Consider the following 18,809-nt stretch of genomic DNA (forward strand, 5'->3'; position numbering starts at 1 on the left):
CCTGTTGCAACGTGTATTTGCAGTCACAAATGTTTATTTGAATGTGGTGTTATTAGGGCTATAGTGTGTTAAAGGTACATGCATGGGAGTGTTAAAGTTCACAATAACAATGTAGCTATAAAATAAGCTAACCAGGCCTCTCTGCACCCTAGGCAGAGTCATACGCTCTAGTTTAAGTAAACACATTAAAAGGTTGATATTTTCGTGGACTCCCTCCAATTCAGTTCCTAGGCTCGAGGTGTCATCAGGTATAAGGGGTTTTACCATGACAATGCTGTAATAAAATAGAGTTGGTTGGGAGGGCTACATATGTACTGTAGTCTTCTGCCTTTCACATATGTCTCTCATGCCTGTCAGCATTTTTGGCTCCTCATGGATTCTCTGAGAGTGCGAGAGTGCAGCACTGTCCTTGATTATTAATGGATAATAACCGTTTTTTACAATCTGGACCTTATTTCTAACATAAAATACGATCATTTACTCACCCAGATAACTTTGGTGTCATTACAAGTCGTTCCGACGAAATTAGATCCAGCTGAGAGCCGCGTATATCTGTATAATGCGAGTACACGGTGCAGTGCAATGTAGCCTCTAAATAACACATTATCTGCCGCAAAATTAGTTAATTTCACCAATATTTTGTTATGATATGCTACTGCTATTCCCCTCTGAGTCCGGGGTTAGCTGTTGGTAGGTCAACCTACAGACCAGGTGTTGATAACAGCTAACCCCGGACTCAGAGGGGAATAGCACTAGCGTATCATAACAAAATATTGGTGAATGAACGAGTTTCGCGGCAGATAATGTGTTATTTAGAGGCTGCATTGCGCTGCCCCGTATACTCATTATACGGATATACACGGCTCTCAGCTGGAGCTAATTTCGTCGGAACGACTTGTAATGACACCGAAGTTATCTGAGTGAGTAAATGATCGTATTTTATGCTAGAAATAAGGTCCAGATTGATTGATCCAGATTATCCTTTAATAACATTTGGCACATCTGCATAATAGTTGCAATGTTCGTTAAGTTAACACTTAGTTTACACGTGTTGTACAGGATGTGCTTAATTGTGTTAACTTTAATTCATGAACATAATTTATGAAGGACATGTTTGTTAGCAGTCTTAAGCTGCTGCTGCTGCTGCTGCATGCAGGTTTAACCATCAAATGCAGATCTGACTGTACCCTTCTGTTAAAGAAAGAAAAACCTATATAGGCTAGGCCCAGTGGACAATCTTCCTGCTGTATGCAGTGTAGTGGTATCCCTTTATTTTCTTTCTCTCTTGCACTTAATGGTATTTTTAAGATATTTATGCTGTTGCAAAATTTTGTTATGTTATCGTGAGCACTGTCTATGAGAACCTGGGTGACCCCATAGAGTGTTTTGAGACCATCAGGTCAGACACACCTTTGACAGCACCATGGTGAGGGAGGCGTCTGGCTTCCTGAGGATCCTGCAGGATGAAGATTTTGTTTTTTTCCTGCAGCTGTTTCATCAAATCATGCCTCATGTTGACATGATGTACCAACAGCTCTGTGCAACACAGGCAATTTTTTATTACTTACTAGTAGGGCTGCCACGATTAGTCGACTAGTCACGATTACGTCGACTATTAAAATCGTCGACAACTACCCAGCAAACATTTTCTCAACCTGCGTCTAGATGAAGACGTCCAGTCAACGTCGCGTCACGTCGTGACTTTAATTCGACTGTTTTTCAACATCATAAAATAATATCATGGCAAGTATGACCTAATTAAATATGCATTTTAGAGCGGTTTAACTGAATAAACACTGCCAGAAAACGCTTTCTCGACCTGCGTCTAGATGAAGACGTCCAATCGAAGTCGCGTCACGACGTGACTTTAATTCGACTTTTTTTCGACATGATAACATTAGGGGGAATACGATCTCAAAGAAAACATATTTAACTGAAAAAACACTGTCAAGAATGATTTCCTCTATCTACTGCTGTGTCGAGATGCAGATATCCAATCATGTCGGGACGTCTGATTAACGTCGGGCAGGCAGGTTGATTTGACGTCTATCTGAGGGGCTGAAATGACCAACGTCATTTAGACGTTGTTTCAACGACCTATCAACGCACGAATGTTAAAAACTATTCGAAATAATGGAAATATGTTCGTGAATTTAAGAAAATAATGTAGTGTCATATTGGCAATGTGGGCTGAAATGTTTGTGATTCTAGCATCCATCTAGGAACTATTTTTCCTCGCGTAGTTAGCGCACCTAGTGGTTTCCTACGCATGCGCAAGAAGAACTTTGCAGTGTCCGTTGACGAGGAGGAGACACAGACACCTGTGAAAGGTGAGTTACTAAAAGTACTGTAATTTAAAATGAAACCGTGTTTGGTAAGACATTATACGTTTATCAGTTGCATGTTGGAGTTTTGATTTTGTTGCTGCATCGTGTATTGTTACAGATGTTTTTTTTGCTTTTATTCGTAACCGAGCGGCGGCTAGCAGCCGAGTTAGCTGCCGTGTGAAACTAGCCCTGAGTTAGCTCACAGGCTACGTGAGGTGCTCGATGCTAAACCGAGCCGAACATCTGTGCAACTATCGGTTTAGCATCGTTACAGAACCAAAACACTTTAAGGGGCCGTCCAGACGGGCGAAAACGTTATTTTTTCTCCGTCTTCCTCGGCATTGTTTCAAGAATATTTGCATCTAGACGGATCAACCGAAAACGCTGTAGTTCATATGCCAGGCCTATAGGTGTCGCTTGACATACACCAAAAACGGGACGGACCATACGGTCCATACCAGCTCCCGAAAACTATCTGGTCCACGGACATTGATATGTGGCCAGAAATCGTCTTATAACCGGGGTCGTTGACACATGCTGATAGTTGTCTGGTGTCCCTACACGACCGCAACGGCAGAGGGCGCCATCTTATTGTAGAGACGTGACTGACAGTGTGGCTGGTTATCTGTCAATCACAGCGTAGGTGTAGAATGGTCATACTTTGTGCCATCTTCTTCAAATTTGAAACAAGTGTTCACTGATAGTGTGGCTACAGCCCCATAATGCCATTGACATGCTCAGATGAAGCCACAAGCAGTTATTCATCCTTACAGTTTTTTTTTATTTTAGGCGTACTAAAATTTTTATATTTTTATTGACTTCAGAGATTAATCAATGTCACTATCTCTCTACATATAAAAGTAATCTATTTGTGTGTCTCTGTTCCTCGCATAGGCCTGTTTTGATAACTACCCAGCGGGCATCTGATGTCAATGCAACATCAAGATGACATCAAACCTTGATATCAAAATTGCATCCTGATTTGGTCAAAAACATAAATCAACATGATGTCAAACTTTGACATCAATTTGATTGATGTCAGATTTGCGTCAAATAATGATGATATTGATGTTATTTTGACATCGTTTCAATGTTAAAGGATAAGTACCGTTTTTTACAACCTGGACCTTATTTCTGGCAAAAGATATGGTCATTTACTCACCCAGATAACTTTGGTGTCATTCGGCGTCGTTCGGACGAAATTAGATCCAGTGTAGCGGCGATATATCCATATAATGGGAGAGACGGGGCAGCGACACACGCATTATCTGCCACGAAACTAGTTAATTTCATCAATATTTTGTTACGATATGCTAGCGCTATTAGCCTCTGAGTCCGGGCTCGTCCGTTATCAACATCCGGGGTCAAACTAGCAGCAGCAACTACAGGTAAACAAGGCGCGCTGTCGCGGGTGTGCGCGCAGCTCAGAGACGACATCTTCCAGGTCAGAGGTAGTAGATCAGCCTACAGACCCCGGATGTTGACAATAGACGAGCCCGGACTCAGAGGCTAATAGCGCTAGCATTTCATAACAAAATATTGATGAAATGAACTAGTTTCGTGGCAGATAATGTGTTATATAGAGGCTGTGTGTCGATGCCCCGTTACTCCCATTATATGGATATATCGCCGCTACACTGGATCTAATTTCGTCCGAACGACGCCGAATGACACCAAAGTGATCTGGGTGAGTAAATGACCATATCTTTTGCCAGAAATAAGGTCCAGGTTGTAAAAAACGGTACTTATCCTTTAAGGTTCTTTAAACTTTCAGCCAAATAATGATATTGATGTTATTTTGACATCGTTTCAATGTTAAGGTTCTTTAAACTTTCAGCCAAATAATGATATTGATGTTATTTTGACATCATTTCAATGTCAAGCTTTTGTGGAAAAAAAAGAAAATGAAAATGCACAGATGGAAAGATCCCACACACCATCTTGTATTGCAAACAGAATTGGCTTAATCTAGACTTGGTCTGACATGATTAAAAACTGATGAAGATCCTGTGAGTCCAAAACAAAGCAATACAAGACTATGCGAGATCTTTGCATTTATGCAGTATTTCATGCACAAGACCTTGGACCTTGTCTATAGTGAGTTGTGCTACATGTATTTGTTTTTGCTACAATAGTAGCTCAATGATCAAGCATATGTATGAACAAAACATTTTATTATTTTTTCATTTAACAACAACATTTTTTTTTTTTTTAAAGTTTTTTTTTGGCCTTTTATGGCTTTATTGATAGTACAGCTGAAGATGTGACAGGAAACAGGATGAGAGAGAGATGGGGAGTGACACGCAGCAAAAGGACCTGGGCCAGGAGTCGAACCCGAGTCCGCTGCAGCAAGAACGAGGCCTCTGTAAAATGGGACCACCTGCTCTACCCACTGAGCTAAATGGCACCCCTAACAACAACAACAACAACAACAAAACAATAAACAAATAATATCAACACAGTAACAAATCAAACAACTTTAATCTCAGCTGCAGCCTACTCATCAGGTTCAGCTGCAGTGGTCTTGCGCCCACCACCACCTTTTCGGTCAGGCGCTGACCGCAGATAGGTCCCCATCCTCAACACAATGGCCGCCTCACTAGCTTCAGGCTGTGACTTCTGAATGGCATCTTAAAAAAGGACATTTTACAAGTGTTGAGGAAAGTCAGTTTTTTGATTGAGGATCAAACATTTATCAAAATAACTTATTTCAACATCATGTGGCAAATGTCAAAATCCTAGGTCGTGCACAAAAAGAAATTCTACTTACCAATCATGACCTTGCAAAGGGCCATTTTTCTGAAGACACCCTTGCCACCACCACCGTCCATATTTAGTCCTGCCATTATTTTATTTGTCAGGACTCTGTCAAACACATACACACAAATGCTATTAAATCAAGGTTATTGTTTATTGTGATCCCCATTAACTGCAGTTTCACTGCTGCCATTATTCCGGTCAGATAGTATAAAAGTTTTACCAAAAACATACAGAAGAAAAAATAAACAAAAAAAAGAAAAAACATAAAGGTCAGGCCAGGTTACATGGAAGTATACAAACTTTTGACTTATTCATACAAAAGGTTTTTGTTGCTGTGAGTGGAATGTCAAAAACAAGGAAGCGTAACTCTTCACTGTGCTCCTTGTAACTTTCACAAATGAACCAACAACACACCAGACAGACATTTTCACACATTTAACCACATTAAACTACATCAAATGATGAAATATAAATCCACAGACAAACAGAAACAAGGTAAAATTTGGGAATGCCTAAATCATTTAAAATCAAGGGCTGTGATAGTTCTACTTTTGGGACTTAGGGGGTGGCACACTATTGGCTGTTGACCAGTCTTCCAGGATTAACAGATAAACAGGACTGACCTCTTCATGATGTTGCCGACGTTTTCGCGAATGTCCGCCCCACCAATCTTTGTCATTTGAGTGGTCTGAAGAAATAATTTTCCATACATTATATTTAAATATGTATAAATACACATACACTTACAGGGGTTATTTTGAAATCTATCAGATGATAGATCGATGACAGATGATGGATAGCTGATAGACGACAGATGTCAGCTGATAGCTGACAGATCGATGACAGATAGCTATCATCTGTCATCGGTCAGCTATCAGCTGACATCTGTCGTCTATCAGCTATCCATCATGATAGATCGATGACAGATGACAGATAGCTATCAGCTATCTGTCATCTATCAGCTATCATCAATCATCTATCAGCTTTCATCTGTCATCGATCTAGACAGATAGCTGATAGATAGCTGATAGATAGCTGATAGATGACAGATAGCTGATAGATAGCTGATAGATGACAGATAGCTGATAGATAGCTGATAGATGACAGATCGATGACAGATAGCTGATAGATGATAGATCGATGACAGATAGCTGATAGATGATTGATGATAGATAGCTGATAGATGACAGATAGCCGATAGATGGCTATCATCTATTAGCTATCTGTCATCGATCTATCAGCTATCTATCAGCTAGATGACAGATGGCTATCATTAGCTATCTGTCATCTATCAGCTATCTATCAGCTATCATCTGTCATCGATCTAGACAGATAGCTGATAGATGATAGATCGATGACAGATAGCTGATTGATGACAGATAGCTGATTGATGATAGATAGCTGATTGATGATAGATAGCTGACAGATAGCTGATAGCCGATAGATGACAGATGGCTATCATCGATCTATCAGCTATCTATCAGCTGTCATCGATCTATCAGCTATCTATCAGCTGTCATCTATGAGCTATCTATCAGCTATCTGTCATCGATCTATCAGCTATCTATCATCAATCATCTATCATCTGTCATCGATCTAGACAGATAGATGATAGATCAATGACTGATAGATGATAGATCGATGACAGATAGCTGATTGATGATAGATAGCTGATTGATGATAGATAGCTGATTGATGATAGATAGCTGATAGATGACAGATAGCTGATAGCCGATAGATGACAGATCGATGACAGATAGCTGATAGCCATCTATCAGCTATCTGTCATCGATCTATCGTCTATCAGCTGTCTATCAGCTATCTATCAGCTATCTATCATCTATCAGCTATCAGCTATCTGTCATTGATCTATCATCTATCAGCTATCTGTCTAGATCGATGACAGATGATAGCTGATAGATGATAGATAGCTGATAGATAGCTTGATGACAGATAGCTGATAGATGATAGATAGCTGATAGATGATGGATAGCTGATAGATACTTCAACACATATATATGCAAAAAAAAAAAAAACAATATGGATTTGCAAAGAATTTTTTATTTTTTTAACCAACTTACCATCAGTTTTCTTGTCTCATCAGATTTCAGCTTTCTGTTGAGCTCATAAAGGTCATCCATGGAGTCAATGACTTCCAGGTGAAACAGTGAGTCCTGAGGCACAGATTGCTGGCCAACTTCAGAGAGTTTTGCTCTAATGTCCGTGAGCAAAAAGAGCACTCTCTTTTGGAACTCTGAATGTCAGACCAAAGAGTGATTATCACTTCATATTCTGTACAACATGCAGTATTTTCTGTTTAGTACATACTTACTCTCCAGTTCCATTGGGAAGGCATTTCCCCTCTGGGATCTTGCCAACCCTTGATGGCATGACCTGGATCTGTAGTGATGCACTGATGTTGATCTGGACCTGCTGTCACGTATTGGTGTTGACATGGTCCTCTCCTGGCGAGATCTCTGATAAGTAGAGCTATACAATTATGGCAAAAATAATCAGTATTATTTTGATTGATATTGAAATCACAATCATTTCATGATTATTCTTTCTTTAAATGAACATATACTTCTTATTTTTAACAGTGGGGTTTCTTTTATGGAGGACTAAACCTGACAAGTATAAATAAGTGCATGTAGGAATAATGTTTTCAGAAAAGATTAAAGACTGTACAAATTAAGTTAAATTTTATGATGGTGGGAAGTCAATAGTGTAATTTAAATCAAATTGATACAGCCCTACCGATGACTTGAATTTGAGCGGTGCACTGATGTGGATCTGGACCTGTGACGTATTGGTGTTGCCATGGTCCTTTCCTGGCGAGATCTCTGATTGCTGGACCTGGATCTGTAACTTTCTTGATGATATCTCCGATGGTTAGGGCTGTGCAATTATGGAAAAAATACAAATCTTGATTATTTTGACAGAGTTATAATGTCAAGCACTTTCAAGCACTTAAACTAAAATCCAAGCACTTCTCAGCAACATTGAAATTCAAGCACTTTCAAGGATTTAAAGCACCCATACGAACCCTGTGGAACGATGCTCTGATGGGGATCTGGACCTGTTGCGATGTGTTGGTGTTTCTATGGTTTCACCCTGGCGAGATCCCCGATTGCTGGACCTGGATCTGTTGATTGATAGATTAATACTTAAAAACAAAATAGACAACAAAATAATAAAAATAAACAGCAAGAGAAAAAAAACAACAAAAAACTCAATTTACATGAACGGAAGAAGTATAAACTTAGCTAACCCTAACCACTTCAGTGGCACTAGTGACATGTAACTGAACCTGCTGTGACTCAATGGTGTTTCCATGGTTTCCAGAGATTTCCGATTGTCCTGGACACTGGACAAGGATCTGATCAATTTCTTTGGTACTGTTGGCAGGAGAGGGCCTGTTGGATTGTAAATAATGATGCTACATAAAAAAAAAAAAACACTACCCAATCTCTACTCAGACAATTGACATAACTAAACTCAGATTATTTTGGTACTCGTTAAGATATATAGATAGTATATACTGTATACTTACTACGTTCTGAAGATGAATCTGCCTCACCACAGGAAATTGAGCTCTGTGATTTACTCACTGAAAAATCTGTAGAATTGCAATCAGTCACACCACGTGCAGTTAGACTCTCAACATGTACATTCTAGTTTGCAAATAGGGTTCTGGTTATAGATCTTGTAGTCACTTACTACGTCCATGGCAAGATGTCTCAGAAGTTCCCTCTTCATCATCTGCATAACACATTGAAAAGCCACATAAACTCACTCACAATGCTATGTTCCTGCTTTCAAGTCACAGTGTCAAATACAGTTTTGGGAATAAAGGTAACGCCGTTATTTCTTCAGTAACGGAGTAATCCAATTACTCCAATTACCGTTACTGAACATTAAATGCGGTGGGATACCAAGAATTGATTGACTGAACTATGCAAGGCTTCAGTTGCGTTCAGACTCGCTGAATGGGCACTAGCCTACTTTTCATGAACAGTGTTTGCTTCTGCTCATCCAAATGGGGTCGGAGTTAAGTTGGTCTGCGTCTCCACCCCCACCGACAGAAGCAGCAGTGAGGAGTGGAGACCAGCACCGGTCGGTGCCGGAGACCGGTGCTGCTGCCAGTGTTAGCTGTAGAGCTTGCTGGTTGTGATGTATTTGATCGAGCACTCGGTGCTCTGTTATTCTGGGCTGTCATGTTCAGTGTGTTCACTGATCGATAGCATGGGTTTGTGTGCTTTATGTGGTTGAGCCGCCACTAAAAGAAGTTGTTAAACTTCGCCACCAAGCGGAGGGGAGGGGGTGTGTTATGTTGAACTAACTGTTATGTTGAGAAAACTGCTCAGAAAAATCCAAATTCTTTGACATATAGGAACTTTTTTTTATATTATAAACACAAATATCTACTTTCCCTGGTAACGGGTTACTTTTACGACAGAGTAATTCAGTTATTAACTCATTAACTTTCTGGAACAAGTGTTGAGTAACCAGTTACTTTTTTTAAAGTAATGTTCCCAACACTGGTCAAACATCATCTAAATAGGACATGCTTTACAGATGTTTCATATTTATACCTTCAACAAAGTCTTCAAGGGTCTTCTTCTTGATTACCCGCTTGGGCCGGGAAAGACCTAGCTCCTCATCGTCACTGACCTCAGCAGCCGTAGTAAGTTCATAGCTCTCACACTCTTCTTTTTCCACTGGTATAAATGAAAGTGATACATCAGCATTAATATTCATGAAAGGTGAAATATAAAGTAAGTACCAACGGATATGAACATACTTGAAGTGAATTTGACTTTCGAGAGCACAAATTTCCTCCAGCTTTTGTCTGGTTTGTCCATCCTCTGAATGGCTTTGGTTGCATCAGTTCCAGGTGGCCAGGAAACTGTACTGTCCTTGATCCAAGACAGGGGGATGACTCCCTCCTCCTCCCGACCTCTCTCCTTCCACACAGCTCGGGCCCACATATTGGGAACCTGTACAGTTAAGAACTACATACAACACACATACATTTATGTATTTTTAGTCTGTCCCTCAAACTACCCTGTCTGGGTCTTACATGCTACAGTACCTTTGAGTCTTCTCGTTCACGATTTAGATGCTATGTTGCTTACTTGTTTTGTAAGTTACAAACATATCCTTGTTCTTCTAGCATCAACCACTTGCCCCGTTTGTGTATTCATGTCACCTTCTCCACCATTGCACTTTGTAAGTCGCTATTGATGAGTTTGTCTGCTTACACATCAATAATGGAGTAATCTGAGGTGTCTCAGCATCAGAAATTCTTGAGAAACTTGGGAATTAGCTTTATACAAGAGAATGCACACAAAAACAGAGACTTACCACTGTACAACAAAGAGGCCAAAAAACACCAGAACAGGCGGTAACAATGCAAGGGTGGAGGATTAGCCGACACCAACTCGAGACTCTTGGATGGCAAAGTCACAGTACCCAGGTCCCACTGGTCTGCAACACATACAATATGCAGGGTTCGTACACATTTTTCAAGCTCAAATTCAAGCACTACTTACTTACTTTTTAATCACACTTATGTACATTGTATTATGCTATAAACATCTAAAATTATGTTTCATAATAGCAAAAAAGTTTAGAAATTAAAAGGAGAACACAAAGTTTTATCCAAAAAAAAAAGGGAAGCCACTTGGCGTTCTTCAGGCACACTTGCACCGAGACAAAGAGAGACCTGAGAACACCCTGTAATGTTCTTTTTTGATATACATTTTTTATGTTTCAAAATGTGTCACCCATCTGTAAGAAGTCTTGGCTTGCCATCTAATCTTACTTTATTAGAAGTAAGTAATAAAAAGTGGAGAAAAGTGAATATTCCCTTTTCATACTTTCATACTAAGCTCTTACAGATGTCAGTGCCTGGTGTGACGTTACAGAGACAAACTGAACAGTCCCGTTTCTGACTCTGGCACTTTCAGCTCTGGTGTTAACCAGTGTGAGTGACTCGTCTGCTGACATCAGTCCAAATTGCATCAAATTCGGCCTTCTCCTCGGCCATCCTTCTCTATTGCTACCAGGCTGCATGTGTGACGACACAGACAGTCAGGCGCTAACTTAACTAGGTCACTTAACGTGACTAATGGTGCGTTGATTATTCTTTAGCGTGTTATGGTTTCCATATTAATTACGTGTGTAAACGTGTACGTTTTTTCTACAGTCTATGGTGAACACGTTAATTTTGACAACCCTACATTTTATATAATTTAGTCTGTAAAACTGCTAATTTAGCTAACATTAGCTGTTAGGATAAACACAGTGTTAACATGCAGAGTTGGCCTAAGTACTCAAAAAGTCTTAACTTACATTTCATGTGACTGGAGAGTGCAGACTCTCCCATTGCACAAAACTGCAAATCTTTTTTGCAGACCTTGCATGATGCAAGCACCAGTACAAACCCTGAATATGTTAGTTTAGTATTGGCAATATTAGCGATATAGCAACAATACACTAGATTAAACTCACATAATATTCAGCATCGCTCCAGATCATGCAGCATCGGAAACAGAACACATCCGGAGTTGGTTTCATGGTTAACCGGCAGGCAAACAACTTTACGATGCAGCTGCTGCCTCAGGATCCGTTGACGCTTCGCTCTGCTTCTATCTCTAACACGAGCAATGTTAAGAAGCTTGGAATCACAGGGATCATCAAAGAAGCTCTCTGTATCATCAAGGTGTATGGCATCACAGACGAAGGAGCCATCTGCACATTTTTCCTTTATAAACACAAAGTCCCCATTCTCAAGAAGGAAACAGCCATCCCTTGACGTGTCAGATACACAAGTGAACTTTTCTTTGTTCACACGTCTGCATTTTGTAGACTCTTCCAGCTCTGTTAATCGTTTGGCAACCTGAGCAATTGGATTTTTTGATTGCCTGACCATTTTCTTCAGTGTTTGGAGGTAATTTTCAAAGGGAAAGCTTGAGACATCATCCAGAGGACACTGGAAATGTTCGACATCCTCTGGCAGGTGAATCAGCGAATGCACATTGTACACAGTGAAGGTTGTTCCATAAATCCTTTCACATTTTTTCACAAAGTACATTACCAGATCTCTTGCATACCCTAGATAGTGGTTGCGCACCTCATCAGAGTTTAACAAAATTGACATGATAACCATCAGTGAAAGAAAATGTGTGTAGAGAGCAGGGGAAACAACTTTCCTCAAAACAAGTGGTCCTGTGTAAAGGAGGAACTGTCTCAACTCTGTGGCCTTCCATCTGTCAAGTTCTTGCAAACCCCTGGGCTGTCGTGCAAACTCCCTTGGCAGTTGTCCCTTATAGGAGTCCAGATGATTTGAAATAATGTTCCTTTGTTGCAATGACAACCTGCATGTTTTAGGTCCTTGCCTCATGAAATTAAGCATTCTCCTAACCACACCCAAACACACTTCCTTCCTTCGTAAGTGCCTCTTGTTGTGCATCGCTCACAGGCATTGTAACTGTTGTGGTTTTTTATGCACTTCAAAAATGCCCTGGCAGGTGCATCACATATGAATGCTCTTACAGACACTTGATGTGTTGTGCCACTATGTACTATGCCTTCTTGCTGCAACTGTTGAATCTCAAGGATAAAGTCAGACAAGTACTCCTCAACATTATTTGGTTTTGATTTTCCACTATAGAGGGCTACAATGAAAGGTGAAAAGTCCCGAAACCTGCAGAGTATAGGCCACATTTGTGTGTTGGATGACTTAAAAAGAGGTACACCATCGATGTTGAAGCACAGATCTATGTTGTCCTCACATATGCCAGGATTCTGAGATAGCAGTTTCAAAATGCCAGAAGCAATACCGAAATACGCATAGTGTCCACCACATTTTTCAACTGTTGCCACTTGTTTTGGCGTATTCAGCAGCGTTCGGGCATCTTTGGGTAGCCGATGTCCTTGACGTCTCAGTATATCCAGCATTTCATTCAAGGCCAATCGCTTGCAGCGGTTTCTGGTGGCCCAGGCAGCAAGTTCCTCACCCAGATCAGGACGGGTTTCTTCAGCAGAGGGCTCAAACTGAATGTCAGATTCTGTGTCAGACAACTGCTCAAAATCTGACACATCATCATCATCATCATCATCATCATCATCATCGCCATCATTGCCATCATCATTATGCAAATAGGCTCCATCCTCAACCACACTTGAACCACTTTCTAACATTCCAGACAGAGCATCCTCACAATCAGGGGACTCTTCAGCCAAAGCAGCTACTTCAGCATTACGCTTCCTCCAGTTCCGAAAATATGCCATCATACCAGTAAGCTGACCAGGAGCTGCAGGAGATATAAAAATCAAAATTGAACAGTTTCAAAATTGTTTTGAAAATAGATCAACAAGCTCATAATGTCTTGTGCAGCAAACACTGTTTCCACCTTTGACAAATTCCTATTTTATGCATGTGTGCGTAAAGTGTTGCTATTTTGAGCCATTTGCAACGAAATTTCTGGCTTAAAATCGTCTCTATTTTTCTGAAAAATGCTTGGTTTTCACCGAACCCGTATTGAGATATCTGGCATGAATATCGAGATATGAAACTTTGTCCATATCATTCAGCCCTACCAGAGATGTCCATTTTTGAAATATTTTTTTCAAACTTTTCACCTGTTCTCATTCAATTTAAAAGGGTCAGCTTTCAAAAACTCCACATCGTAGGAAAAAAGTTGAAGACACCTCTCATACACAGGACTTTTGCCTACATTTTAAAAGTTCAAATGGTGTTTCTAGGTGAATGTATGCCAGAGCAGGAGATTTGAGCGTGACTTAACAAAAATACGCATACTTTACCAAATAATCACAGACTCACTACAGAGACAAATATATTTGAAGTAAAAACGGTAAAGGGAGGGAGAAGATCAAACGAACTATGTGCACTGTCACAAGATAGAGGAACATCCCAATCTGGAGAGAAAGAGTGAGAGAGAAGATCTAGACTCAGCAGCTTCGGGTTGTCACTGATGAAGTACCAGTGGAACCGCGACTAGACTAAGACTATGAAGTCAGAGAATTAACAGATCAAAACAGATTAAACGGCAACTATCCGGTCTCAAATCCACAGAGGGAGTGGCCGCGGTGTCTGCTCCTGCCTGCCCCAGCCAGCCCCCACACACCGGCCTGCCCTGGCGCTGCTGCAGAGGAGCCGCGGACTGCGATGACTCTGAGCAGCATGAGAATTACAATATAATATTTCTCGCTTTTCCCCTGATGATCTGCATAAGTCACCAAATTTGTCGCTAGTCGCTTTTTAGAAATAAAGTCGCCAAGAGAGTCTGAAAAGTCGATAAATCTAGCGAGAACATTGCCAACACTGGCCAGGCGTCTCATCCAAAGACGACCTCAGTTGGCGCTGTGTGCTTCAAGATTATGAAGATTCCGATTGCCCCAGAGAAATGTCAATTATAAGAATTATCCAATAATGTTTCACAATTCTAGCCTTCAGGGCAGCCCCCCCCCCAAAAAAAAACTCTGGTTCTACGCAGTTCTCATGAATGACCCAATTGACCAAGAAAATGGCAATTGTTGCAGAAAAGTGACAAGTTTGCAGGTATGTGTAGGAAATTTCACAGTTATTCGCATCTTACGATGCAAAAAATGTATATTCTGACAAACTAAATAGCATATGACAATAAATATACCACACAAGTAAAAATGACATTAACTTCATCATCAATGTGCAGGATTTTAACATCTGAATGCACATTTATTACCAAAAGCAAAAAATAGTCATGTATGAAAATGCTTCCTTTTCCATTTAATTAAGGCAGGTTGTAAACGTGTATCATAAAAGTATATTTTTTTAACTACATAAAAAAAAAACATGTAATCACATTTTATCAGACAAACACAAGGAGAAACTGTTTATATGGCAGACAGAAGGGAGTATTAAATACTAGTCACAAACTGAACAAGTAGACAGATAAGAAATAAAGCTTTCAGCTTGTGTTAATGTACTTGTACAGAATGTGTTCTTACACTTTTTTTAAATCCCCAAATCGCGAGTGTAACGTTAATGTCTCCTATTAAAAATCTGACCCGTGTCAAGGATCCATACATGACAGTAGAGTTCGCACCGGGAGACAAAATGGCTACCGTTCGCGCCATGACAGAACAAAAGGCCAAAAAAACAAAGTCACTGCTGTTAGCTTAGAGCGCAGCCTAATGTTTTATATATCAGAGCTGCGTAGTGCCGTTAGCTCGCACCGGGAGACAAAATGGCTACCATTCGCGCCGTGACAGAACAAAAGGCCAAAAAAGCAAAGTCACTGCTGTTAGCTTATAGAGCGCAGCCTAACGTTTTATATATCAGAGCTGCGTAGTGCCGTTAGCTCGCACCGGGAGACAAAATGGCTACCGTTCGCGCCGTGACAGAACAAAAGGCCAAAAAAGCAAAGTCACTGCTGTTAGCTTAGAGAGCAGCCTAATGTTTTATATACCAGAGCTGCGTAGTGCCGTTAGCTCGCACCGGGAGACAGAATGGCTACCGTTCGCGCCGTGACAGATCAAAAGGCCAAAAAAGCAAAGTCACTGCTGTTAGCTTATAGAGCGCAGCCTAATGTTCCTTTAGCTCGCACCGGGAGACAAAATGGCTACCGTTCGCGCCGCGACCGAACAAAAGGCCAAGGTTCGACAGTTAGCATCTCGCTCGGCCTAACGTTTGAGCCATTAGCTGAGTGTTCTTATATATTATAAGAACACTATATTATATATTGTTACTGTTAGCTAGACAGACATATTCTATACCCATGGACCCCTATAGCATTGCCGCTAACAGCTAACGGACCTCTGTTAGCAGTTAGCTTGGCTACTCGTTAACTGTTAGCTCCACTAACGTTACTCCATAATCCGCAGCCAAGTGCCTCCGGATTATGCTGAAACAGACCGACCATAAACAATTACATTTATTTTTCGTAATGGTGATCATAAGAGAGAAAGTAATACCTAGCTTCATTAAAATCCACTTTTATTAACGATTTCAGTATGCTAATGTAGATATAACAGGTACTTACCTACGATGAGGTCCAAAGGTAGCAGCAGAGCCGGGCCGGACCAGTGGCTTTTTATGGAGGCCAAAAATAGATGCACACACAACTGTCCAATCAGAGTCCTCCTGTGTGCCTGTCATCTGTATCCGAGGTGATTTGTCAAATGAGATGGCTGATATCTGTGCACTGTGCACTTGACACAGATACCTATGCGCTGTTCGCGACTCCGGATGATACCTCGCTGCATTTCATTATTTATATATTTTTTTATGAATGTATTATAATATAATAAATAAAAAATAATAATAATAATAATTAGAACACTTAATTAATAATAACATCAATTATATATATTGAACTATTATATTATTAAATAAATAACATAAAATAATATATGCTTGTTTATTTTTTCTTTAATTATTTGTATTTTTATTTATAATTATTTATTTAATTAATGGATTATAATATAATACATTAATCAAAATGTTATTATGAATTAATTGATATTAATAAGATTAATACCCTAAAGTGTTTTTTTTACACAAATTTAAGCCAGTGTTCCAGTTTGTTTTGTTTCATCTGATGAAGTTATCATCATACTCAAGAAATTCAATAAATCTCAATATATCGATTTGTTTGTGAATTTAAATGCAATTTTTTCGTGCAAAGAAAAAAATTAATAAATCCACAAACAACATCTGGAATCCAACGACTGGGACCAGAAAATTGAAACCCATTCATTTTTTTTTTTTTCGTATGGGGCTCACCGGAATGTGTGTGACTTCAGCTGATGTCAATTTAGACGTATTTTGTCCATTGAATATATAGATTGAAAGTTTAATAGCTGCTGATTGACAGTCTGTTATCATCCCTAAGCAAAAAAAAAAACACACCCTCACAGCAGTTTTATTGGGACATCAATTTGACATCAATTCAATGCCATGCTTCCAGATATCAAATCAACGCCAATTTGATGTCAGGTATTGAGCAGCAACGTTGATTTGATGTCAAATATTTTGACTTATGATATATAGCGCAGTAACCCGATGTGGGATTGATCCCTTTGTTGAACCTCTTTACAACCATAAGGATGTCAAAGCTCCTGTAGGCTATTTATGATGGTAGTCAAAATCTTGACTAATCCTCAACATCAAATTGACGTCAAGGTGCCCGCTGGGTATTTGTCCAATTTACCTCACTTCACAGGTTTATTGTGAGACGCACACCAGGTGAGATACACGCACACACACTTGAATGGGGGGGCTTGAATGAATATGAATATTTGGATACAGCCTCAGAGCCGTCCGCCACTGTTTTACGCTGTTGTGATGATGCTTGGACAGAGGTGCTAATGCATAACAGCAGCAACAGTGAGGAATATCTTCAAATTCATTCTTTTAGAGTAAATGTATTCCGAAACTGTAGCACATGTTTGAAATGAAATGGAATTGTCCTTTAAAAGAAAACCTCTAATGTGCTATTGTGCTCCCTGTGTGTACAGCTAGGCACCTGCATGAAAGAGAAATTATGCTTAGTGTTGCCTCTCTGTGTTGTGCCTTTTTAAAGCCACAAAGATGTTCCATGTCATCAAGTGTAAGAAACTAAGATTGATATAATTGAAATTACTGAATGGGCTTCATACGCATGTGGCTATCCTGGGCTAAGCTGGGCTACCATAGCACAGACTGTTAATGCCTACTGGCTTTATTAGGAACCATCAGATTCAGGCTACTGAGTGGCTCTAAGAAGTGGTTCTTTCATTACTCTTTCAACTCCCAAAACAATTTGTTCTTGCCATCTATAAAGTGCATTTAACTTCTGAATAGGCGCTCTGTAAAAATGTTTATTTTTTTCTTATGCCCTCTCTCCAGCTGCTGTGAAGAGATGGAGTCCAAAGGCCACAGATGCAGAAATAGAGTGTGATTCAGAACCAACTTAAACATGCCCCACCAAGGAGCGGGGGCAAGGGGCAGACCCCCACAGGACTGCAATAAAAAGAAAGTCAAAACATTTGTTCCAATAAACATGTTCGTTTTTTATTCAATTATTCAATATATAGATAACTCGTTACATATATCTGGTCCTGAATGCTGTCTTTTTTTTTTTCACCTGAGATTTGTCCATGTACTACTTGTATTTTACAGTATGGGTGAACATTATTCGAGTATTTTTAACTTTATCACAGCTGAGTTTATTTACTATGAAAGTTTTAACCAGGTTCACCATTCCTGTGATATTTTAAGTTGGCAAATGTGAAATTTGCTGGTGTTGTCTATTGGACTTTTTGACCTCTTTGCATTTTAAGGATTTTTTTGCTGAAATTGATAAGTTAATTTAAATAGTTGCAGATTAGAGCATTGAGAATTGCACATGTAGACTATAGGCTACAGCACAAGAGCTGTGCTTGTAATAGAATGTATGGATGTGGTAATGCCAGTTATGTAGGCACTAGTTGAAACTCGATTTAGGTAAACATATTTTTAAATGCAATACATTACATGTGTATTTTGACAAAGGTTGATATGCCGTCGAAACGACGTTGAAACGACGTGAATTGATGCCGTCTAAGAGCCGTCGAAATGACGTCGGTCATGAGAACGACGTCAGAAAAACTTTCACTTCAGCACCTCTGGTAGACGTCGAATCGACCTGCCTGACCGACGTTGATTAGACGTCAAATAGACGCCACGTAGAG

At 39.9% G+C, this 18,809-nt stretch overlaps 1 protein-coding gene across 2 annotated transcripts; it reads right to left on the reverse strand.

Annotated features, from left to right (window-relative positions):
* Positions 1-4,550: 4,550 nt before the first annotated feature.
* On the reverse strand, positions 4,551-16,234 carry LOC311252514 (uncharacterized protein). Of its 2 annotated transcripts, XM_084345711.1 has the most exons (15): positions 11,604-12,168; positions 10,455-10,577; positions 9,892-10,102; positions 9,683-9,808; positions 8,808-8,849; positions 8,641-8,706; positions 8,398-8,503; positions 8,134-8,232; positions 7,845-7,985; positions 7,420-7,577; positions 7,169-7,341; positions 5,711-5,775; positions 5,098-5,192; positions 4,828-4,957; positions 4,551-4,737 (listed from the first exon to the last, which is right to left on the reverse strand). In XM_084345711.1, exons 3-15 carry the CDS (start codon positions 10,076-10,078, stop codon positions 4,725-4,727), a joined length of 1,401 nt encoding a protein of 466 aa, XP_084201837.1. In that variant the 5' UTR covers positions 10,079-10,102; positions 10,455-10,577; positions 11,604-12,168; the 3' UTR covers positions 4,551-4,724. The 2 variants fall into 2 exon arrangements, with proteins under 2 accessions (XP_084201837.1, XP_084201838.1); XM_084345712.1 differs by lacking the exons at positions 10,455-10,577; positions 11,604-12,168 and adding an exon at positions 16,139-16,234.
* Between the last annotated feature and the right edge of the window lie 2,575 nt (positions 16,235-18,809).

Source organism: Pagrus pagrus (assembly GCF_965226575.1).
Source record: "Pagrus pagrus genome assembly, chromosome: 23".
In the NCBI taxonomy this organism is placed as follows: Eukaryota; Metazoa; Chordata; class Actinopteri; order Spariformes; family Sparidae; genus Pagrus; species Pagrus pagrus.

What these genes read in the sequence shown, in the direction of transcription:
- LOC311252514 (XM_084345712.1), bottom strand. Translation starts at nt 10,078, where the DNA reads ATGTGGGCCCGAGCTGTGTGGAAGGAGAGAGGTCGGGAGGAGGAGGGA. An exon ending in TCAGAGCATCGTTCCACAGG is followed by an intron (nt 7,986 to 8,133) that starts GTTCGTATGGGT and finishes ATAATTGCACAG; the next exon opens with CCCTAACCATCGGAGATATC. An exon ending in CCTTTGCAAGGTCATGATTG is followed by an intron (nt 4,958 to 5,097) that starts GTAAGTAGAATT and finishes TCCTTTTTTAAG; the next exon opens with ATGCCATTCAGAAGTCACAG.